Below are 25,474 nucleotides of genomic sequence, written 5' to 3' on the forward strand. Positions count from 1 at the left end.
AATATTAACCAATATTAACCAATGTTAACCAATATTAACAATATTAACAATATTTACCAATATTAACAATATTAACCAATATTAACAATATTAAACAATGTTAACCAATGTTAACAATATTAACCAATGTTAACCAATATTAACCAATATTAAGCAATATTAACAATATTAGCCAATGTTAACAATATTAACCAATGTTAACAATATTAACCAATATTAACCAATATTAACCAATATTAACCAATGTTGACAATATTAACCAATATTAACCAATGTTAACCAATATTAACCAATGTTAACCAATGTTAACCCATATTAACCAATATTAACCAATGTTAACCAATATTAACAATATTAACAATATTAACCAATATTAACAATATTAACCAATATTAACAATATTAAACAATGTTAACCAATGTTAACCAATGTTAACCAATGTTAACAATATTAACAATATTAACCAATATTAACCAATATTAACCAATGTTAACAATATTAACAATATTAACCAATATTAACCAATATTAACCAATATTAACCAATGTTAACAATATTAACCAATATTAAGCAATATTAACAATATTAACCAATATTAACAATATTAACCAATATTAACCAATATTAACAATATTAACCAATATTAACCAATATTAACCAATGTTAACCAATGTTAACCATATTAACCAATATTAACCAATATTAATAGTATTAACAATATTAACCAATATTAACAATATTAACCAATAATAACAATATTAACCAATGTTAACCAATGTTAACCAATGTTAACCAATGTTAACAATATTAACCAATGTTAATATTAACCAATGTTAACCCATATTAACCAATATTAACCAATGTTAACCAATATTAACAATATTAACAATATTAACCAATATTAACAATATTAACAATATTAACCAATATTAACAATATTAAACAATGTTAACCAATGTTAACCAATGTTAACCAATGTTAACAATATTAACAATATTAACCAATATTAACCAATATTAACAATATTAACAATATTAACCAATATTAACCAATGTTAATATTAACCAATGTTAACCCATATTAACCAATATTAACCAATGTTAACCAATATTAACAATATTAACAATATTAACCAATATTAACAATATTAAACAATGTTAACCAATGTTAACCAATGTTAACCAATGTTAACAATATTAACAATATTAACAATATTAACCAATATTAACCAATATTAACCAATATTAACAATATTAACAATGTTAACCAATATTAACCAATATTAACCAATATTAACCATTGTTAACAATATTAACCAATATTAAGCAATATTAACAATATTAACCAATATTACCCCCATGAGCTGCCACCTTAGCAACCCCCATGAGCTGCCACCTTAACAACCCCCATGAGCTGCCACCTTAACGTGGTGGGGTTGTTTGAGTACCCGAATGATCCGAGGAGCTCTGTTGTCTGGGGCTTTATGCCCCTGGTAGGGTCTCCCATGGCAAACAGGTCCGAGGTGATGGGTCAGACGAAGAGCAGCTCACAAGACTTCTATGGACGTACACCAATCAAGGACCGAGACGTCGCCCGGCATGGCGCAGCCGGGGCCCCACCCTGGAGCCAGACCTGGGGTTGGGGCCCGAACGCGAGCGTCTGGTGGCCGGGTCTCTGCCCACGGGGCCCGGCCGGGCACAGCCCGAAGGGACGACGTGGGCCCGCCCTCCTGTGGACCCACCACCCGCAGAGGGATCCGTAGGGGTCGGGTGCTAAGAGGACTGGGTGGCAGTCGAGGCCGGGTGCCTCGACGACCTGGTCCACATGCACAGCTTCTGGCGTTCGGGACATGGAACGTCACCTCGCTGGGGGGGAAGGAGCCTGAGCTTGTGCGGGAGGTTGAGAGATACCGACTAGATATAGTCGGGCTCACCTCCACGCACAGCTTGGGTTCCGGATCCCAACTCCTGGAGAGAGGCTGGACTCTCCATTTTTCTGGAGTTGCCCGCGGGGAGAGGCGGCGGGCTGGGGTGGGTTTGCTCATATCCCCCCAGCTCAGCCGTCACGTGTTGGAGTTCACCCCGGTGGACGAGAGGGTCGCGTCCCTACGCCTTCGGGTCGGGGACAGGTCTCTCACCGTTGTCTCGGCCTACGGGCCCAACATCGGTGCAGAGTACCCGGCCTTCTTGGAGTCCCTGGGAGGGGTACTAGATAGTGCTCCGACTGGGGACTCCATTGTTCTACTGGGGGACTTCAACGCCCACGTGGGTAACGACAGTGAGACCTGGGAGGGAGTGATTGGGAGGAACGGCCTCCCCGATCTGAACCCGAGTGGTGTTCTGTTATTGGACTTCTGTGCTAGTCACGGTTTGTCCATAACGAACACCATGTTCGAGCACAAGGGTGTCCATAAGTGCACGTGGCACCAGGACACCCTAGGCAGGAGGTCGATGATCGACTTTGTAGTTGTGTCGTCTGACCTCCGGCCGCGTGTCTCGGACACTCGGGTGAAGAGAGGGGCGGAGCTGTCAACCGATCACCACCTGGTGGTGAGCTGGATCCGCTGGCAGGGGAGGAAGCCGGTCAGACCTGGCAGGCCCAAGCGTGTTGTGAGGGTCTGCTGGGAACGACTGGCGGATCCCTCTGTCAGTGGGGTCTTCAACTCCCACCTCCGGAAGAGCTTCACCCAGATTCCGGGGGAGGCGGGGGACATGGAGTCCGAGTGGACTCTGTTCTCCTCCTCCATTGTTGATGCGGCTGCTCGTAGTTGTGGCCGTAAGGTCTCTGGTGCCTGTCGCGGCGGCAATCCCCGAACCCGGTGGTGGCGCCCGGAAGTAAGGGATGCCGTCAAGCTGAAGAAGGAGTCCTACCTAGCCTTGTTGGCTTGTGGGACTCCTGGGGCAGCTGAGAGGTACCGGCAGGCCAAGCATGCTGCAGCTCGTGCGGTCGCAGAGGCAAAAACTCGTGTCTGGGAGGAGTTCGGGGAGGCCATGGAGGAAGACTATCGGTCGGCCTCGAAGAAATTCTGGCAAACCATCCGGCGCCTCAGGAGGGGGAAGCAGTGCTTCACCAACACTGTGTACAGTGCGGGTGGGGGGCTGCTGACCTCGACTGGGGATGTCGTCGGACGGTGGAAGGAGTACTTCGAGGACCTCCTCAATCCCGTCGTCACGTCTTCCAATGAGGAAGCAGAGGCTGGGGACTCGGAGGTGGGCTCGCCCATCACCGGGGCTGAAGTCACCGAGGTGGTGAGAAAGCTCCTCGGTGGCTCCGGGGGTGGATGAGATTCGCCCTGAGTACCTTAAGTCTCTGGATGTTGTAGGACTGTCTTGGCTGACACGTCTCTGCAACATCGCGTGGCGGTCGGGGACAGTGCCCCTGGATTGGCAGACCGGGGTGGTGGTCCCTCTCTTTAAGAAGGGGGATCGGAGGGTGTGTTCCAATTACAGAGGAATCACCCTCCTTAGCCTCCCCGGTAAGGTCTACTCCAGGGTGCTGGAGAGGAGGATCCGGCCGATAGTTGAACCTCGGATTCAGGAGGAACAATGCGGTTTTCGTCCTGGTCGTGGCACACTGGACCAACTCTATACCCTCCGTCGGGTGCTCGAGGGTTCGTGGGAGTTCGCCCAACCAGTCCACATGTGTTTTGTGGACTTGGAGAAAGCGTTCGACCGCGTCCCTCGTGGTGCCCTGTGGGGGGTGCTCCGGGAGTATGGGGTCCGGGGCCCTCTGCTAAGGGCTGTCCGTTCCCTGTATGACCGCAGCAGGAGCTTGGTTCGCATTGCCGGCAGTAAGTCAGACCTGTTCCCGGTGCGTGTTGGTCTCCGCCAGGGCTGCCCTTTGTCACCGGTTCTGTTCATTACTTTTATGGACAGAATTTCTCGGCGCAGCCAGGGGCCGGAGGGTGTCCGGTTTGGGAGCCTCAGAGTCTCATCTCTGCTGTTTGCAGATGATGTTGTTCTGTTGGCTTCAACAAACCGGGACCTTCAGCACGCACTGGGGCGGTTTGCAGCCGAGTGTGTAGCGGCCGGGATGAGGATCAGCACCTCCAAATCCGAGGCCATGGTCCTCCACCGGAAAAAGGTGGTTTCCCCTCTCCAGGTCGGTGGGGAGTCCTTACCTCAAGTGGAGGAGTTCAAGTATCTCGGGGTCTTGTTCACGAGTGAGGGACGGATGGAGCGTGAGATCGACAGACGGATCGGTGCAGCGTCAGCAGTGATGCGGTCGCTGTATCGGTCTGTCGTGGTGAAGAGGGAGCTGAGTCGGAGGGCAAAGCTCTCGATTTACCGATCGATCTACGTTCCCACCCTCACCTATGGTCATGAGATTTGGGTAATGACCGAAAGGACAAGATCGCGAATACAAGCGGCCGAAATGAGTTTCCTTCGCAGGGTGGCTGGGCGCACCCTCCGAGATCGGGTGAGGAGCTCAGCTACCCGGGAGGAGCTCGGAGTAGAGTCGCTGCTCCTCCACGTCGAAAGGAGCCAGCTGAGGTGGCTCGGGCATCTGTTTCGGATGCCTCCTGGTCGCCTCCCGCGGGAGGTGTTCCAGGCATGTCCTAGTGGGACAAGGCCTCGTGGAAGACCCAGGACACGGTGGTGGGACTATGTCTCCGAGCTGGCCTGGTGTCGCCTCGGGGTCCCCCCAGAACAGCTGGAGGAAGTGTGTGTGGATCGGGAAGTTTGGGCATCTCTGCTGAGACTGCTGCCCCCGCGACCCGGCCCCGGATAAAGCGGAAGAAAATGGATGGATGGATGGATGGATGGATGGATGGATAACCAATATTAACAATATTAACCAATATTAACCAATATTAACAATATTAACCAATATTAACCAATATTAACAATATTAATCAATATTAACCAATATTAACAATATTAACCAATATTAACCAATGTTAACCAATGTTAACCAATGTTAACCATATTAACAATATTAACCAATATTAACCAATATTAACAATATTAACCAATATTAACCAATATTAACCAATGTTAACAATATTAACCAATATTAACAATATTAACCAATATTAACCAATGTTAACAATATTAACCAATATTAACCAATATTAACCAATATTAACCAATATGAACCAATATTAACCAATGTTAACAATATTAACCAATATTAACAATATTAACCAATATTAACCAATATTAACCAATGTTAACAATATTAACCAATATTAACAATATTAACCAATATTAACCAATGTTAACAATATTAACCAATATTAACCAATATTAACCAATATTAACCAATATGAACCAATATTAACCAATGTTAACAATATTAACCAATATTAACCAATATTAACCAATATGAACCAATATTAACCAATGTTAACAATATTAACCAATATTAACCAATATTAACCAATATTAACAATATTAACCAATGTTAACAATATTAACCAATGTTAACAATATTAACCAATATTAAGCAATATTAACAATATTAACCAATATTAACCAATATTAACCAATGTTAACAATATTAACCAATATTAAGCAATATTAACAATATTAACCAATATTAACAATATTAACCAATATTAACCAATATTAACCAATGTTAACAATATTAACCAATATTAACCAATATGAACCAATATGAACCAATATGAACCAATATTAACCAATATTAACCAATATGAACCAATATTAACCAATGTTAACAATATTAACCAATATTAACCAATATTAACCAATGTTAATAATATTAACCAATATTAACCAACATTAACCAATGTTAACAATATTAACCAATATTAACCAATGTTAACAATATTAACCAATATTAACCAACATTAACCAATATTAACCAATATTAACCAATGTTAACAATATTGACCAATATTAACCAACATTAACCAATGTTAACAATATTAACCAATGTTAACAATATTAACCAATGTTAACAATATTAACCAATATTAACAATATTAAACAATGTTAACCAATGTTAACCAATGTTAACAACATTAACCAATGTTAACAATATTAACCAATGTTAACAATATTAACCAATATTAACCAATGTTAACAATATTAACCAATGTTAACAATATTAACCAATATTAACCAATATTAACCAATATTAACAATATTAACCAATATTAACAATATTAACCAATATTAACAATATTAAACAATGTTAACCAATGTTAACCAATGTTAACCAATATTAACCAATATTAACCAATGTTAACCAATGTTAAAAATATTAACTAATATTAACCAATGTTAACCAATGTTAACAATATTAACCAATATTAACCAATATTAACCAATATTAACCAATATTAACAAATATTAACCAATGTTAACAATATTAACCAATATTAACCAATGTTAACAATATTAACCAATGTTAACAATATTAACCAATGTTAACCAATATTAACCAATATTAACCAATATTAACCAATATTAACCAATGTTAACAATATTAACCAATGTTAACAATATTAACCAATGTTAACAATATTAACCAATATTAACCAATATTAACCAATGTTAACCAATGTTAACCAATGTTAACAATATTAACCAATATTAACAATATTAACCAATATTAACCAATATTAACCAATATTAACAATATTAACCAATATTAACCAATGTTAACCAATATTAACCAATGTTAACAATATTAACCAATGTTAACAATATTAACCAATGTTAACAATATTAACCAATATTAACCAATGTTAACAATATTAACAAATATTAACCAATATTAACCAATATTAACCAATATTAACCAATATTAACAATATTAACCAATGTTAACAATATTAACCAATATTAACCAATATTAACCAATGTTAACAATATTAACCAATATTAACCAATATTAACCAATATTAACCAATGTTAACAATATTAACCAATGTTAACCAATATTAACCAATATTAACCAATGTTAACAATATTAACCAATGTTAACAATATTAACCAATTTTAACCAATATTAACCAATATTAACCAATATTAACCAATATTAACAATATTAACCAATGTTAACAATATTAACCAATGTTAACAATATTAACCAATGTTAACCAATATTAACCAATATTAACCAATATTAACCAATATTAACAATATTAACCAATGTTAACAATATTAACCAATATTAACCAATATTAACCAATATTAACCAATATTAACCAATGTTAACAATATTAACCAATATTAACCAATATTAACCAATATTAACCAATATTAACAATATTAACCAATGTTAACAATATTAACCAATATTAACCAATATTAACCAATGTTAACAATATTAACCAATATTAACCAATATTAACCAATATTAACCAATATTAACCAATGTTAATAATATTAACCAATGTTAACAATATTAACCAATGTTAACCAATATTAACCAATATTAACCAATGTTAACCAATGTTAACCAATATTAACCAATATTAACCAATATTAAGCAATATTAACAATATTAACCAATATTAACAATATTAACCAATATTAAACAATATTAACAATATTAACAATATTAACCAATATTAACAATATTAACAATATTAACCAATATTAACCAATATTAACCAATATTAACTAATATTAACAATATTAACCAGTGTTAACCATGGTCTGGGTGAATACTGGATTCTGATTGGCTGGTGCATTATTTTGGTGTAACCGCACACGTAGTCCGGTAGTTAAATCACTGGGATATCACTCCGCTGTGGCGTCGTCATAGCAACGCCTGACACAGCTGAGTCAGATAAAGGCGTAATCAGTGACTGACAGGAACGTATGAGATGGATTTAGTGTTTGCTAAATGTTTGTAGAGGAGAGTGAGCAGCTAGGTTAGCTACTGTTAATAACATATGAGCTTTACATTTCTATTAAAGGGTTAGGGCTCTACCAAGAACAGGAAGAGAGAGGCTAAAGAGGCTAAAGAGGGTAAAGAGGCTAAAGGCTAGCGCAGACAGGCACACATCCACTCATCTAATAAGAACAGATCTCAGTCTGGAAAAAACGGTTCCGGCTCCGGGTCTTACTTGACTCCGTAGGCCAGGATGACGACTCCGATGAAAACGCCGATGGTTCCGTCTAAAAACCAGACGTCAGGATGATTCTTGTTGACCTCGGCGCTGATGAGGATGGAGAACCCGATGACCGCGCCCACCAGGGAGTTAAAGCCTGAGAGAACAACACCAGGGAGTTAAAGAGTCTGAGAGAACAACACCAGGGAGTTAAAGAGTCTGAGAGAACAACACCAGGGAGTTAAAGAGTCTGAGAGAACAACACCAGGGAGTTAAAGAGTCTGAGGGAACAACACCAGGGAGTTAAAGAGTCTGAGAGAACAACACCAGGGAGTTAAAGAGTCTGAGGGAACAACACCAGAGAGTTAAAGAGTCTGAGAGAACAACACCAGGGAGTTAAAGAGTCTGAGAGAACAACACCAGGGAGTTAAAGAGTCTGAGGGAACAACACCAGGGAGTTAAAGAGTCTGAGAGAACAACACCAGGGAGTTAAAGCCTGAGAGAACAACACCAGGGAGTTAAAGAGTCTGAGAGAACAACACCAGGGAGTTAAAGAGTCTGAGAGAACAACACCAGGGAGTTAAAGCCTGAGAGAACAACACCAGGGAGTTAAAGAGTCTGAGAGAACAACACCAGGGAGTTAAAGAGCCTGAGAGAACAACACCAGAGAGTTAAAGAGTCTGAGAGAACAACACCAGGGAGTTAAAGAGCCTGAGAGAACAACACCAGAGAGTTAAAGAGTCTGAGGGAACAACACCAGGGAGTTAAAGAGCCTGAGAGAACAACACCAGGGAGTTAAAGAGCCTGAGAGAACAACACCAGAGAGTTAAAGCCTGAGGGAACAACACCAGGGAGTTAAAGCCTGAGAGAACAACACCAGGGAGTTAAAGAGTCTGAGAGAACAACACCAGGGAGTTAAAGAGCCTGAGAGAACAACACCAGAGAGTTAAAGCCTGAGGGAACAACACCAGGGAGTTAAAGAGTCTGAGAGAACAACACCAGGGAGTTAAAGAGTCTGAGGGAACAACACCAGGGAGTTAAAGAGTCTGAGAGAACAACACCAGGGAGTTAAAGAGTCTGAGAGAACAACACCAGGGAGTTAAAGAGTCTGAGAGAACAACACCAGGGAGTTAAAGAGTCTGAGGGAACAACACCAGGGAGTTAAAGAGTCTGAGAGAACAACACCAGGGAGTTAAAGAGTCTGAGAGAACAACACCAGGGAGTTAAAGAGTCTGAGAGAACAACACCAGGGAGTTAAAGAGTCTGAGAGAACAACACCAGGGAGTTAAAGAGCCTGAGAGAACAACACCAGGGAGTTAAAGAGTCTGAGAGAACAACACCAGGGAGTTAAAGAGTCTGAGAGAACAACACCAGGGAGTTAAAGAGTCTGAGAGAACAACACCAGGGAGTTAAAGAGTCTGAGAGAACAACACCAGGGAGTTAAAGAGTCTGAGAGAACAACACCAGGGAGTTAAAGAGTCTGAGAGAACAACACCAGGGAGTTAAAGAGTCTGAGAGAACAACACCAGGGAGTTAAAGAGTCTGAGAGAACAACACCAGGGAGTTAAAGAGTCTGAGAGAACAACACCAGGGAGTTAAAGAGTCTGAGAGAACAACACCAGGGAGTTAAAGAGTCTGAGGGAACAACACCAGGGAGTTAAAGAGTCTGAGAGAACAACACCAGGGAGTTAAAGAGTCTGAGAGAACAACACCAGGGAGTTAAAGAGTCTGAGAGAACAACACCAGGGAGTTAAAGAGCCTGAGAGAACAACACCAGGGAGTTAAAGAGCCTGAGAGAACAACACCAGGGAGTTAAAGAGTCTGAGAGAACAACACCAGGGAGTTAAAGAGTCTGAGGGAACAACACCAGGGAGTTAAAGAGTCTGAGGGAACAACACCAGGGAGTTAAAGAGTCTGAGAGAACAACACCAGGGAGTTAAAGAGTCTGAGAGAACAACACCAGGGAGTTAAAGAGCCTGAGAGAACAACACCAGGGAGTTAAAGAGCCTGAGAGAACAACACCAGGGAGTTAAAGAGTCTGAGAGAACAACACCAGGGAGTTAAAGAGTCTGAGAGAACAACACCAGGGAGTTAAAGAGCCTGAGAGAACAACACCAGAGAGTTAAAGAGTCTGAGAGAACAACACCAGGGAGTTAAAGAGTCTGAGAGAACAACACCAGGGAGTTAAAGAGCCTGAGAGAACAACACCAGGGAGTTAAAGAGCCTGAGAGAACAACACCAGGGAGTTAAAGAGTCTGAGAGAACAACACCAGGGAGTTAAAGAGTCTGAGGGAACAACACCAGGGAGTTAAAGAGTCTGAGGGAACAACACCAGGGAGTTAAAGAGTCTGAGAGAACAACACCAGGGAGTTAAAGAGTCTGAGAGAACAACACCAGGGAGTTAAAGAGACTGAGAGAACAACACCAGGGAGTTAAAGAGTCTGAGGGAACAACACCAGGGAGTTAAAGAGTCTGAGAGAACAACACCAGGGAGTTAAAGAGTCTGAGAGAACAACACCAGGGAGTTAAAGAGCCTGAGAGAACAACACCAGGGAGTTAAAGAGTCTGAGAGAACAACACCAGAGAGTTAAAGAGCCTGAGAGAACAACACCAGGGAGTTAAAGAGACTGAGAGAACAACACCAGGGAGTTAAAGAGCCTGAGAGAACAACACCAGGGAGTTAAAGAGTCTGAGGGAACAACACCAGAGAGTTAAAGAGTCTGAGAGAACAACACCAGGGAGTTAAAGAGTCTGAGAGAACAACACCAGGGAGTTAAAGAGCCTGAGAGAACAACACCAGGGAGTTAAAGAGTCTGAGAGAACAACACCAGGGAGTTAAAGAGTCTGAGAGAACAACACCAGGGAGTTAAAGAGACTGAGAGAACAACACCAGGGAGTTAAAGAGTCTGAGAGAACAACACCAGAGAGTTAAAGAGTCTGAGAGAACAACACCAGGGAGTTAATGAGTCTGAGAGAACAACACCAGGGAGTTAAAGCCTGAGGGAACAACACCAGGGAGTTAAAGAGTCTGAGAGAACAACACCAGGGAGTTAAAGAGCCTGAGAGAACAACACCAGGGAGTTAAAGAGTCTGAGAGAACAACACCAGGGAGTTAAAGAGTCTGAGAGAACAACACCAGGGAGTTAAAGAGTCTGAGAGAACAACACCAGAGAGTTAAAGAGTCTGAGAGAACAACACCAGGGAGTTAAAGAGCCTGAGAGAACAACACCAGGGAGTTAAAGAGTCTGAGAGAACAACACCAGGGAGTTAAAGAGTCTGAGGGAACAACACCAGGGAGTTAAAGAGTCTGAGGGAACAACACCAGGGAGTTAAAGCCTGAGAGAACAACACCAGGGAGTTAAAGAGTCTGAGAGAACAACACCAGGGAGTTAAAGAGTCTGAGGGAACAACACCAGGGAGTTAAAGAGCCTGAGAGAACAACACCAGGGAGTTAAAGAGTCTGAGAGAACAACACCAGGGAGTTAAAGAGTCTGAGAGAACAACACCAGGGAGTTAAAGAGTCTGAGGGAACAACACCAGGGAGTTAAAGAGCCTGAGAGAACAACACCAGGGAGTTAAAGAGTCTGAGGGAACAACACCAGGGAGTTAAAGCCTGAGAGAACAACACCAGGGAGTTAAAGAGTCTGAGAGAACAACACCAGGGAGTTAAAGTCTGAGAGAACAACACCAGGGAGTTAAAGAGTCTGAGAGAACAACACCAGGGAGTTAAAGAGTCTGAGAGAACAACACCAGGGAGTTAAAGAGTCTGAGAGAACAACACCAGGGAGTTAAAGAGTCTGAGAGAACAACACCAGGGAGTTAAAGAGTCTGAGAGAACAACACCAGGGAGTTAAAGAGTCTGAGAGAACAACACCAGGGAGTTAAAGAGCCTGAGAGAACAACACCAGGGAGTTAAAGAGCCTGAGAGAACAACACCAGGGAGTTAAAGAGTCTGAGAGAACAACACCAGAGAGTTAAAGCCTGAGAGAACAACACCAGGGAGTTAAAGAGTCTGAGGGAACAACACCAGGGAGTTAAAGCCTGAGAGAACAACACCAGGGAGTTAAAGAGCCTGAGAGAACAACACCAGGGAGTTAAAGAGTCTGAGAGAACAACACCAGGGAGTTAAAGAGCCTGAGGGAACAACACCAGGGAGTTAAAGAGCCTGAGAGAACAACACCAGGGAGTTAAAGAGCCTGAGAGAACAACACCAGGGAGTTAAAGAGTCTGAGAGAACAACACCAGGGAGTTAAAGAGCCTGAGAGAACAACACCAGGGAGTTAAAGAGTCTGAGGGAACAACACCAGGGAGTTAAAGAGTCTGAGGGAACAACACCAGGGAGTTAAAGAGTCTGAGAGAACAACACCAGGGAGTTAAAGAGTCTGAGAGAACAACACCAGGGAGTTAAAGAGTCTGAGAGAACAACACCAGGGAGTTAAAGCCTGAGAGAACAACACCAGGGAGTTAAAGAGTCTGAGAGAACAACACCAGGGAGTTAAAGAGCCTGAGAGAACAACACCAGGGAGTTAAAGAGTCTGAGGGAACAACACCAGGGAGTTAAAGAGTCTGAGAGAACAACACCAGGGAGTTAAAGAGTCTGAGGGAACAACACCAGGGAGTTAAAGAGCCTGAGGGAACAACACCAGGGAGTTAAAGAGTCTGAGAGAACAACACCAGAGAGTTAAAGAGTCTGAGGGAACAACACCAGAGAGTTAAAGAGTCTGAGAGAACAACACCAGGGAGTTAAAGAGTCTGAGAGAACAACACCAGAGAGTTAAAGAGCCTGAGAGAACAACACCAGGGAGTTAAAGAGTCTGAGAGAACAACACCAGGGAGTTAAAGAGTCTGAGAGAACAACACCAGGGAGTTAAAGAGTCTGAGAGAACAACACCAGGGAGTTAAAGAGTCTGAGAGAACAACACCAGGGAGTTAAAGAGTCTGAGAGAACAACACCAGGGAGTTAAAGAGTCTGAGAGAACAACACCAGGGAGTTAAAGAGTCTGAGAGAACAACACCAGGGAGTTAAAGAGTCTGAGAGAACAACACCAGAGAGTTAAAGAGTCTGAGGGAACAACACCAGGGAGTTAAAGAGTCTGAGAGAACAACACCAGGGAGTTAAAGAGTCTGAGAGAACAACACCAGGGAGTTAAAGAGTCTGAGAGAACAACACCAGGGAGTTAAAGAGACTGAGGGAACAACACCAGGGAGTTAAAGAGCCTGAGAGAACAACACCAGGGAGTTAAAGAGCCTGAGAGAACAACACCAGGGAGTTAAAGAGTCTGAGGGAAAAACACCAGGGAGTTAAAGAGTCTGAGAGAACAACACCAGGGAGTTAAAGAGCCTGAGAGAACAACACCAGGGAGTTAAAGAGCCTGAGAGAACAACACCAGGGAGTTAAAGAGTCTGAGGGAAAAACACCAGGGAGTTAAAGAGCCTGAGAGAACAACACCAGGGAGTTAAAGAGTCTGAGGGAACAACACCAGGGAGTTAAAGCCTGAGAGAACAACACCAGGGAGTTAAAGAGTCTGAGGGAACAACACCAGGGAGTTAAAGAGCCTGAGAGAACAACACCAGGGAGTTAAAGAGTCTGAGAGAACAACACCAGAGAGTTAAAGAGTCTGAGAGAACAACACCAGGGAGTTAAAGAGTCTGAGAGAACAACACCAGGGAGTTAAAGAGTCTGAGGGAACAACACCAGGGAGTTAAAGAGTCTGAGAGAACAACACCAGAGAGTTAAAGAGTCTGAGAGAACAACACCAGGGAGTTAAAGAGTCTGAGAGAACAACACCAGGGAGTTAAAGAGTCTGAGAGAACAACACCAGGGAGTTAAAGAGACTGAGGGAACAACACCAGGGAGTTAAAGAGACTGAGGGAACAACACCAGGGAGTTAAAGAGTCTGAGAGAACAACACCAGGGAGTTAAAGAGTCTGAGAGAACAACACCAGAGAGTTAAAGAGTCTGAGAGAACAACACCAGGGAGTTAAAGAGTCTGAGAGAACAACACCAGGGAGTTAAAGAGTCTGAGAGAACAACACCAGGGAGTTAAAGAGTCTGAGAGAACAACACCAGAGAGTTAAAGAGTCTGAGAGAACAACACCAGGGAGTTAAAGAGACTGAGAGAACAACACCAGGGAGTTAAAGCCTGAGAGAACAACACCAGGGAGTTAAAGTCTGAGAGAACAACACCAGGGAGTTAAAGAGTCTGAGAGAACAACACCAGGGAGTTAAAGAGTCTGAGAGAACAACACCAGAGAGTTAAAGAGTCTGAGAGAACAACACCAGAGAGTTAAAGAGTCTGAGAGAACAACACCAGGGAGTTAAAGAGACTGAGAGAACAACACCAGGGAGTTAAAGAGTCTGAGAGAACAACACCAGGGAGTTAAAGAGTCTGAGAGAACAACACCAGAGAGTTAAAGAGTCTGAGAGAACAACACCAGGGAGTTAAAGAGTCTGAGAGAACAACACCAGGGAGTTAAAGAGTCTGAGGGAACAACACCAGGGAGTTAAAGAGTCTGAGAGAACAACACCAGAGAGTTAAAGAGTCTGAGAGAACAACACCAGGGAGTTAAAGAGCCAGAGAGAACAACACCAGGGAGTTAAAGAGTCTGAGAGAACAACACCAGAGAGTTAAAGCCTGAGAGAACAACACCAGGGAGTTAAAGAGTCTGAGAGAACAACACCAGGGAGTTAAAGAGTCTGAGAGAACAACACCAGGGAGTTAAAGAGTCTGAGGGAACAACACCAGGGAGTTAAAGAGTCTGAGAGAACAACACCAGGGAGTTAAAGAGTCTGAGAGAACAACACCAGGGAGTTAAAGAGTCTGAGAGAACAACACCAGGGAGTTAAAGAGTCTGAGAGAACAACACCAGGGAGTTAAAGAGTCTGAGAGAACAACACCAGAGAGTTAAAGAGTCTGAGAGAACAACACCAGGGAGTTAAAGAGCCTGAGAGAACAACACCAGGGAGTTAAAGAGTCTGAGAGAACAACACCAGAGAGTTAAAGCCTGAGAGAACAACACCAGGGAGTTAAAGAGCCTGAGAGAACAACACCAGAGAGTTAAAGAGCCTGAGAGAACAACACCAGGGAGTTAAAGAGTCTGAGAGAACAACACCAGAGAGTTAAAGCCTGAGAGAACAACACCAGGGAGTTAAAGAGCCTGAGAGAACAACACCAGAGAGTTAAAGAGCCTGAGAGAACAACACCAGGGAGTTAAAGAGTCTGAGAGAACAACACCAGGGAGTTAAAGAGCCTGAGAGAACAACACCAGGGAGTTAAAGAGCCTGAGAGAACAACACCAGGGAGTTAAAGAGTCTGAGAGAACAACACCAGAGAGTTAAAGAGCCTGAGAGAACAACACCAGGGAGTTAAAGAGTCTGAGAGAACAACACCAGAGAGTTAAAGCCTGAGAGAACAACACCAGGGAGTTAAAGAGCCTGAGAGAACAACACCAGAGAGTTAAAGAGCCTGAGAGAACAACACCAGGGAGTTAAAGAGTCTGAGAGAACAACACCAGGGAGTTAAAGAGCCTGAGAGAACAACACCAGGGAGTTAAAGAGCCTGAGAGAACAACACCAGGGAGTTAAAGAGTCTGAGAGAACAACACCAGAGAGTTAAAGAGTCTGAGAGAACAACACCAGGGAGTTAAAGAGCCTGAGAGAACAACACCAGGGAGTTAAAGAGTCTGAGAGAACAACACCAGGGAGTTAAAGAGTCTGAGAGAACAACACCAGGGAGTTAAAGAGTCTGAGAGAACAACACCAGGGAGTTAAAGAGTCTGAGAGAACAACACCAGGGAGTTAAAGAGTCTGAGAGAACAACACCAGGGAGTTAAAGCCTGAGAGAACAACAACAGGGAGTTAAAGCCTGAGAGAACAACACTAGGGAGTTAAAGAGTCTGAGGGAACAACACCAGGGAGTTAAAGAGTCTGAGAGAACAACACCAGGGAGTTAAAGAGTCTGAGAGAACAACACCAGGGAGTTAAAGAGTCTGAGAGAACAACACCAGAGAGTTAAAGAGTCTGAGAGAACAACACCAGGGAGTTAAAGAGTCTGAGAGAACAACACCAGAGAGTTAAAGAGTCTGAGGGAACAACACCAGGGAGTTAAAGAGTCTGAGAGAACAACACCAGGGAGTTAAAGAGTCTGAGAGAACAACACCAGGGAGTTAAAGAGCCTGAGAGAACAACACCAGGGAGTTAAAGAGTCTGAGAGAACAACACCAGGGAGTTAAAGAGTCTGAGGGAACAACACCAGGGAGTTAAAGAGTCTGAGAGAACAACACCAGGGAGTTAAAGAGTCTGAGAGAACAACACCAGGGAGTTAAAGAGTCTGAGAGAACAACACCAGGGAGTTAAAGCCTGAGGGAACAACACCAGGGAGTTAAAGAGTCTGAGAGAACAACACCAGGGAGTTAAAGAGTCTGAGAGAACAACACCAGGGAGTTAAAGAGTCTGAGAGAACAACACCAGGGAGTTAAAGAGCCTGAGAGAACAACACCAGGGAGTTAAAGTCTGAGAGAACAACACCAGGGAGTTAAAGCCTGAGAGAACAACACCAGGGAGTTAAAGAGTCTGAGAGAACAACACCAGGGAGTTAAAGAGTCTGAGAGAACAACACCAGGGAGTTAAAGAGTCTGAGAGAACAACACCAGAGAGTTAAAGAGTCTGAGAGAACAACACCAGGGAGTTAAAGAGTGAGAGAACAACACCAGGGAGTTAAAGAGTCTGAGAGAACAACACCAGAGAGTTAAAGAGTCTGAGAGAACAACACCAGGGAGTTAAAGAGTCTGAGGGAACAACACCAGGGAGTTAAAGAGTCTGAGAGAACAACACCAGGGAGTTAAAGAGTCTGAGAGAACAACACCAGAGAGTTAAAGAGTCTGAGAGAACAACACCAGGGAGTTAAAGAGTCTGAGAGAACAACACCAGGGAGTTAAAGAGTCTGAGAGAACAACACCAGGGAGTTAAAGAGCCTGAGAGAACAACACCAGGGAGTTAAAGAGTCTGAGAGAACAACACCAGGGAGTTAAAGAGCCTGAGAGAACAACACCAGGGAGTTAAAGAGTCTGAGAGAACAACACCAGGGAGTTAAAGAGCCTGAGAGAACAACACCAGGGAGTTAAAGAGCCTGAGAGAACAACACCAGGGAGTTAAAGAGTCTGAGAGAACAACACCAGGGAGTTAAAGAGTCTGAGGGAACAACACCAGGGAGTTAAAGAGTCTGAGAGAACAACACCAGGGAGTTAAAGAGCCTGAGAGAACAACACCAGGGAGTTAAAGAGCCTGAGAGAACAACACCAGAGAGTTAAAGAGCCTGAGGGAACAACACCAGAGAGTTAAAGAGTCTGAGGGAACAACACCAGGGAGTTAAAGAGTCTGAGAGAACAACACCAGGGAGTTAAAGAGTCTGAGAGAACAACACCAGGGAGTTAAAGAGTCTGAAGGAACAACACCAGGGAGTTAAAGAGTCTGAGAGAACAACACCAGAGAGTTAAAGAGTCTGAGAGAACAACACCAGGGAGTTAAAGCCTGAGAGAACAACACCAGAGAGTTAAAGAGTCTGAGAGAACAACACCAGGGAGTTAAAGAGTCTGAGAGAACAACACCAGGGAGTTAAAGAGTCTGAAGGAACAACACCAGGGAGTTAAAGAGTCTGAAGGAACAACACCAGGGAGTTAAAGAGTCTGAAGGAACAACACCAGGGAGTTAAAGAGTCTGAGAGAACAACACCAGAGAGTTAAAGAGTCTGAGAGAACAACACCAGAGAGTTAAAGAGTCTGAAGGAACAACACCAGGGAGTTAAAGAGTCTGAAGGAACAACACCAGGGAGTTAAAGAGTCTGAAGGAACAACACCAGGGAGTTAAAGAGTCTGAGAGAACAACACCAGAGAGTTAAAGAGTCTGAGAGAACAACACCAGGGAGTTAAAGAGTCTGAGAGAACAACACCAGGGAGTTAAAGAGTCTGAGAGAACAACACCAGGGAGTTAAAGAGTCTGAAGGAACAACACCAGGGAGTTAAAGAGTCTGAAGGAACAACACCAGGGAGTTAAAGAGTCTGAGAGAACAACACCAGAGAGTTAAAGAGTCTGAGAGAACAACACCAGGGAGTTAAAGCCTGAAAGAACAACACCAGGGAGTTAAAGAGTCTGAGGGAACAACACCAGGGAGTTAAAGAGTCTGAGGGAACAACACCAGGGAGTTAAAGAGTCTGAGAGAACAACACCAGGGAGTTAAAGAGCCTGAGGGAACAACACCAGGGAGTTAAAGAGTCTGAGAGAACAACACCAGGGAGTTAAAGAGTCTGAGAGAACAACACCAGGGAGTTAAAGAGTCTGAGAGAACAACACCAGGGAGTTAAAGAGTCTGAGGGAACAACACCAGGGAGTTAAAGAGTCTGAGAGAACAACACCAGGGAGTTAAAGAGTCTGAGGGAACAACACCAGGGAGTTAAAGAGTCTGAGAGAACAACACCAGGGAGTTAAAGAGTCTGAGAGAACAACACCAGGGAGTTAAAGAGTCTGAGAGAACAACACCAGGGAGTTAAAGCCTGAGAGAACAACACCAGGGAGTTAAAGAGTCTGAGGGAACAACACCAGGGAGTTAAAGAGTCTGAGAGAACAACACCAGGGAGTTAAAGAGTCTGAGGGAACAACACCAGGGAGTTAAAGAGTCTGAGAGAACAACACCAGGGAGTTAAAGAGTCTGAGAGAACAACACCAGGGAGTTAAAGAGTCTGAGAGAACAACACCAGGGAGTTAAAGAGTCTGAGAGAACAACACCAGGGAGTTAAAGAGTCTGAGAGAACAACACCAGGGAGTTAAAGAGCCTGAGGGAACAACACCAGGGAGTTAAAGAGTCTGAGAGAACAACACCAGGGAGTTAAAGCCTGAGAGAACAACACCAGAGAGTTAAAGAGTCTGAGGGAACAACACCAGAGAGTTAAAGAGTCTGAGAGAACAACACCAGGGAGTTAAAGAGCCTGAGAGAACAACACCAGGGAGTTAAAGAGTCTGAGAGAACAACACCAGGGAGTTAAAGAGTCTGAGAGATCAACACCAGGGAGTTAAAGAGTCTGAGAGAACAACACCAGGGAGTTAAAGAGTCTGAGAGAACAACACCAGGGAGTTAAAGAGACTGAGAGAACAACACCAGGGAGTTAAAGAGCCTGAGAGAACAACACCAGGGAGTTAAAGAGTCTGAGAGAACAACACCAGGGAGTTAAAGAGTCTGAGAGAACAACACCAGGGAGTTAAAGCCTGAGAGAACAACACCAGAGAGTTAAAGAGTCTGAGAGAACAACACCAGGGAGTTAAAGAGTCTGAGGGAACAACACCAGAGAGTTAAAGAGTCTGAGAGAACAACACCAGGGAGTTAAAGAGCCTGAGAGAACAACACCAGGGAGTTAAAGAGTCTGAGAGAACAACACCAGGGAGTTAAAGAGTCTGAGAGAACAACACCAGGGAGTTAAAGAGTCTGAGAGAACAACACCAGGGAGTTAAAGAGACTGAGAGAACAACACCAGGGAGTTAAAGAGTCTGAGAGAACAACACCAGGGAGTTAAAGAGACTGAGAGAACAACACCAGAGAGTTAAAGAGTCTGAGAGAACAACACCAGGGAGTTAAAGAGTCTGAGAGAACAACACCAGAGAGTTAAAGCCTGAGAGAACAACACCAGGGAGTTAAAGAGTCTGAGGGAACAACACCAGGGAGTTAAAGAGTCTGAGAACAACACCAGGGAGTTAAAGCCTGAGAGAACAACACCAGGGAGTTAAAGAGCCTGAGAGAACAACACCAGGGAGTTAAAGAGTCTGTGGGAACAACACCAGGGAGTTAAAGCCTGAGAGAACAACACCAGGGAGTTAAAGAGTCTGAGAGAACAACACCAGGGAGTTAAAGAGTCTGAGAGAACAACACCAGGGAGTTAAAGAGTCTGAGAGAACAACACCAGGGAGTTAAAGAGCCTGAGAGAACAACACCAGGGAGTTAAAGAGTCTGAGAGAACAACACCAGAGAGTTAAAGAGTCTGAGAGAACAACACCAGGGAGTTAAAGAGTCTGAGAGAACAACACCAGGGAGTTAAAGAGTCTGAGAGAACAACACCAGAGAGTTAAAGAGACTGAGAGAACAACACCAGGGAGTTAAAGAGACTGAGAGAACAACACCAGGGAGTTAAAGAGTCTGAGGGAACAACACCAGGGAGTTAAAGAGTCTGAGAGAACAACACCAGAGAGTTAAAGAGTCTGAGAGAACAACACCAGGGAGTTAAAGAGTCTGAGAGAACAACACCAGGGAGTTAAAGAGACTGAGAGAACAACACCAGGGAGTTAAAGAGTCTGAGGGAACAACACCAGGGAGTTAAAGAGTCTGAGAGAACAACACCAGGGAGTTAAAGAGTCTGAGAGAACAACACCAGGGAGTTAAAGAGTCTGAGAGAACAACACCAGGGAGTTAAAGCCTGAGAGAACAACACCAGAGAGTTAAAGAGTCTGAGGGAACAACACCAGAGAGTTAAAGAGTCTGAGAGAACAACACCAGGGAGTTAAAGAGCCTGAGAGAACAACACCAGGGAGTTAAAGAGTCTGAGAGAACAACACCAGGGAGTTAAAGAGTCTGAGAGAACAACACCAGGGAGTTAAAGAGTCTGAGAGAACAACACCAGGGAGTTAAAGAGTCAGAGGGAACAACACCAGGGAGTTAAAGAGTCTGAGGGAACAACACCGGGGAGTTAAAGAGTCTGAGAGAACAACACCAGGGAGTTAAAGAGTCTGAGAGAACAACACCAGAGAGTTAAAGAGTCTGAGGGAACAACACCAGGGAGTTAAAGAGTCTGAGAGAACAACACCAGGGAGTTAAAGAGTCTGAGAGAACAACACCAGGGAGTTAAAGAGACTGAGAGAACAACACCAGGGAGTTAAAGAGTCTGAGGGAACAACACCAGGGAGTTAAAGAGTCTGAGAGAACAACACCAGGGAGTTAAAGAGTCTGAGAGAACAACACCAGGGAGTTAAAGAGTCTGAGAGAACAACACCAGGGAGTTAAAGCCTGAGAGAACAACACCAGAGAGTTAAAGAGTCTGAGGGAACAACACCAGGGAGTTAAAGAGTCTGAGAGAACAACACCAGAGAGTTAAAGAGTCTGAGAGAACAACACCAGGGAGTTAAAGAGCCTGAGAGAACAACACCAGGGAGTTAAAGAGTCTGAGAGAACAACACCAGGGAGTTAAAGAGTCTGAGAGAACAACACCAGGGAGTTAAAGAGTCTGAGAGAACAACACCAGGGAGTTAAAGAGACTGAGAGAACAACACCAGGGAGTTAAAGAGTCTGAGAGAACAACACCAGGGAGTTAAAGAGTCAGAGGGAACAACACCAGGGAGTTAAAGAGTCTGAGGGAACAACACCGGGGAGTTAAAGAGTCTGAGAGAACAACACCAGGGAGTTAAAGAGTCTGAGAGAACAACACCAGAGAGTTAAAGCCTGAGAGAACAACACCAGGGAGTTAAAGAGTCTGAGGGAACAACACCAGGGAGTTAAAGAGTCTGAGAACAACACCAGGGAGTTAAAGCCTGAGAGAACAACACCAGGGAGTTAAAGAGCCTGAGAGAACAACACCAGGGAGTTAAAGAGTCTGTGGGAACAACACCAGGGAGTTAAAGCCTGAGAGAACAACACCAGGGAGTTAAAGAGTCTGAGAGAACAACACCAGGGAGTTAAAGAGTCTGAGAGAACAACACCAGGGAGTTAAAGAGTCTGAGGGAACAACACCAGGGAGTTAAAGCCTGAGAGAACAACAACAGAGAGTTAAAGAGTCTGAGAGAACAACACCAGGGAGTTAAAGAGTCTGAGAGAACAACACCAGGGAGTTAAAGAGTCTGAGAGAACAACACCAGGGAGTTAAAGAGTCTGAGAGAACAACACCAGGGAGTTAAAGAGTCTGAGAGAACAACACCAGGGAGTTAAAGAGTCTGAGAGAACAACACCAGGGAGTTAAAGAGTCAGAGGGAACAACACCAGGGAGTTAAAGAGTCTGAGAGAACAACACCAGGGAGTTAAAGAGTCTGAGAGAACAACACCAGAGAGTTAAAGCCTGAGAGAACAACACCAGGGAGTTAAAGAGTCTGAGGGAACAACACCAGGGAGTTAAAGAGTCTGAGAACAACACCAGGGAGTTAAAGCCTGAGAGAACAACACCAGGGAGTTAAAGAGCCTGAGAGAACAACACCAGGGAGTTAAAGAGTCTGTGGGAACAACACCAGGGAGTTAAAGCCTGAGAGAACAACACCAGGGAGTTAAAGAGTCTGAGAGAACAACACCAGGGAGTTAAAGAGTCTGAGAGAACAACACCAGGGAGTTAAAGAGTCTGAGAGAACAACACCAGGGAGTTAAAGAGTCTGAGGGAACAACACCAGGGAGTTAAAGCCTGAGAGAACAACAACAGAGAGTTAAAGAGTCTGAGAGAACAACACCAGGGAGTTAAAGAGTCTGAGAGAACAACACCAGGGAGTTAAAGAGTCTGAGAGAACAACACCAGGGAGTTAAAGAGTCTGAGAGAACAACACCAGGGAGTTAAAGAGTCTGAGAGAACAACACCAGGGAGTTAAAGAGTCTGAGAGAACAACACCAGGGAGTTAAAGAGTCTGAGAGAACAACACCAGAGAGTTAAAGAGTCTGAGAGAACAACACCAGGGAGTTAAAGAGTCTGAGAGAACAACACCAGGGAGTTAAAGAGTCTGAGAGAACAACACCAGAGAGTTAAAGAGTCTGAGGGAACAACACCAGGGAGTTAAAGCCTGAGAGAACAACACCAGGGAGTTAAAGAGACTGAGGGAACAACACCAGGGAGTTAAAGAGTCTGAGAGAACAACACCAGGGAGTTAAAGAGTCTGAGAGAACAACACCAGAGAGTTAAAGCCTGAGAGAACAACACCAGAGAGTTAAAGCCTGAGAGAACAACACCAGGGAGTTAAAGAGACTGAGGGAACAACACCAGGGAGTTAAAGAGTCTGAGAGAACAACACCAGGGAGTTAAAGAGTCTGAGAGAACAACACCAGGGAGTTAAAGCCTGAGAGAACAACACCAGAGAGTTAAAGAGTCTGAGAGAACAACACCAGGGAGTTAAAGCCTGAGGGAACAACACCAGGGAGTTAAAGAGTCTGAGAGAACAACACCAGGGAGTTAAAGAGTCTGAGAGAACAACACCAGGGAGTTAAAGAGTCTGAGAGAACAACACCAGGGAGTTAAAGAGACTGAGGGAACAACACCAGGGAGTTAAAGAGTCTGAGAGAACAACACCAGAGAGTTAAAGAGTCTGAGAGAACAACACCAGGGAGTTAAAGAGTCTGAGAGAACAACACCAGGGAGTTAAAGAGTCTGAGAGAACAACACCAGAGAGTTAAAGAGTCTGAGAGAACAACACCAGGGAGTTAAAGAGTCTGAGAGAACAACACCAGGGAGTTAAAGCCTGAGGGAACAACACCAGGGAGTTAAAGAGTCTGAGAGAACAACACCAGGGAGTTAAAGCCTGAGGGAACAACACCAGGGAGTTAAAGAGTCTGAGAGAACAACACCAGGGAGTTAAAGAGTCTGAGAGAACAACACCAGAGAGTTAAAGCCTGAGAGAACAACACCAGGGAGTTAAAGCCTGAGAGAACAACACCAGGGAGTTAAAGAGCCTGAGAGAACAACACCAGAGAGTTAAAGCCTGAGAGAACAACACCAGGGAGTTAAAGAGCCTGAGAGAACAACACCAGGGAGTTAAAGCCTGAGAGAACAACACCAGGGAGTTAAAGCCTGAGAGAACAACACCAGGGAGTTAAAGCCTGAGAGAACAACACCAGGGAGTTAAAGCCTGAGAGAACAACACCAGGGAGTTAAAGTCTCGTTACCGTCGGTGATGAGGGCGCGGCTCGTCAGGACTCGGCCCAGGAGGATTTTCACCACGGCCAGAGCCGAGCACAGAACTCCACTGAGGACGGACACGCTGAGCAGGAAGTCATCCTGGAATAAACAAGCCCCGCCTCCGCGTCACATGACTCATACATCTGTGTGAAGGTTTACGTCTGGACCGGGCAGTGTGATCCTCACCAGCTCCGGAGGGTTCATGGAGACCAGGTCATGGACGGCTTTGCCCATGATGCAGACGGAGGAGAGCAGGAAGAGCGCCCCGAGCACCACACACGCCCTGAAACACACACACGAGAGCATGAAGAGCACCCGAGCACCTCACACGCCCTGAAACACACACACACGAGAGCATGAAGAGCACCCGAGCACCTCACACGCCCTGAAACACACACACACGAGAGCATGAAGAGCACCCGAGCACCTCACACGCCCTGAAACACACACACACGAGAGCATGAAGAGCACCCGAGCACCACACACGCCCTGAAACACACACACACGAGAGCATGAAGAGCACCCCGAGCACCACACACGCCCTGAAACACACACACACGAGAGCATGAAGAGCACCCGAGCACCTCACACGCCCTGAAACACACACACACGAGAGCATGAAGAGCACCCGAGCACCTCACACGCCCTGAAACACACACACGAGAGCATGAAGAGCACCCGAGCACCTCACACGCCCTGAAACACACACACACGAGAGCATGAAGAGCACCCGAGCACCTCACACGCCCTGAAACACACACACACGAGAGCATGAAGAGCACCCGAGCACCACACACGCCCTGAAACACACACACGAGAGCATGAAGAGCACCCGAGCACCACACACGCCCTGAAACACACACACGAGAGCATGAAGAGCACCCGAGCACCACACACGCCCTGAAACACACACACGAGAGCATGAAGAGCACCCGAGCACCTCACACGCCCTGAAACACACACACACGAGAGCATGAAGAGCACCCGAGCACCACACACGCCCTGAAACACACACACACGAGAGCATGAAGAGCACCCGAGCACCTCACACGCCCTGAAACACACACACGAGAGCATGAAGAGCACCCGAGCACCTCACACGCCCTGAAACACACACACACGAGAGCATGAAGAGCACCCGAGCACCACACACGCCCTGAAACACACACACACGAGAGCATGAAGAGCACCCGAGCACCACACACGCCCTGAAACACACACACGAGAGCAGGAAGAGCGCCCCGAGCACCACACACGCCCTGAAACACACACACGAGAGCATGAAGAGCACCCGAGCACCTCACACGCCCTGAAACACACACACGAGAGCATGAAGAGCACCCGAGCACCACACACGCCCTGAAACACACACACACGAGAGCATGAAGAGCACCCGAGCACCACACACGCACTGAAACACACACACGAGAGCATGAAGAGCACCCGAGCACCACACACGCCCTGAAACACACACACACGAGAGCATGAAGAGCACCCGAGCACCACACACGCCCTGAAACACACACACACGTGAGCATGAAGAGC

The 25,474-nt window shown here is 44.5% G+C and overlaps 1 protein-coding gene across 1 annotated transcript; it reads right to left on the bottom strand.

Moving 5' to 3' along the window:
- Window positions 1-8,043: 8,043 nt before the first annotated feature.
- Window positions 8,044-24,212, bottom strand: LOC306982844 (transmembrane protein 163a-like; the record flags this gene model as incomplete). The annotated part of the gene is made up of 3 exons (XM_079583294.1): window positions 8,044-8,189; window positions 23,917-24,028; window positions 24,116-24,212. Coding segments are annotated over 3 exons (355 nt in total), but the record flags the coding sequence as incomplete, so codon positions are not given.
- Window positions 24,213-25,474: the final 1,262 nt, after the last annotated feature.

Source organism: Gobius niger (assembly GCF_951799975.1).
Source record: "Gobius niger genome assembly, contig: SCAFFOLD_216, whole genome shotgun sequence".
NCBI lineage: Eukaryota > Metazoa > Chordata > Actinopteri > Gobiiformes > Gobiidae > Gobius > Gobius niger.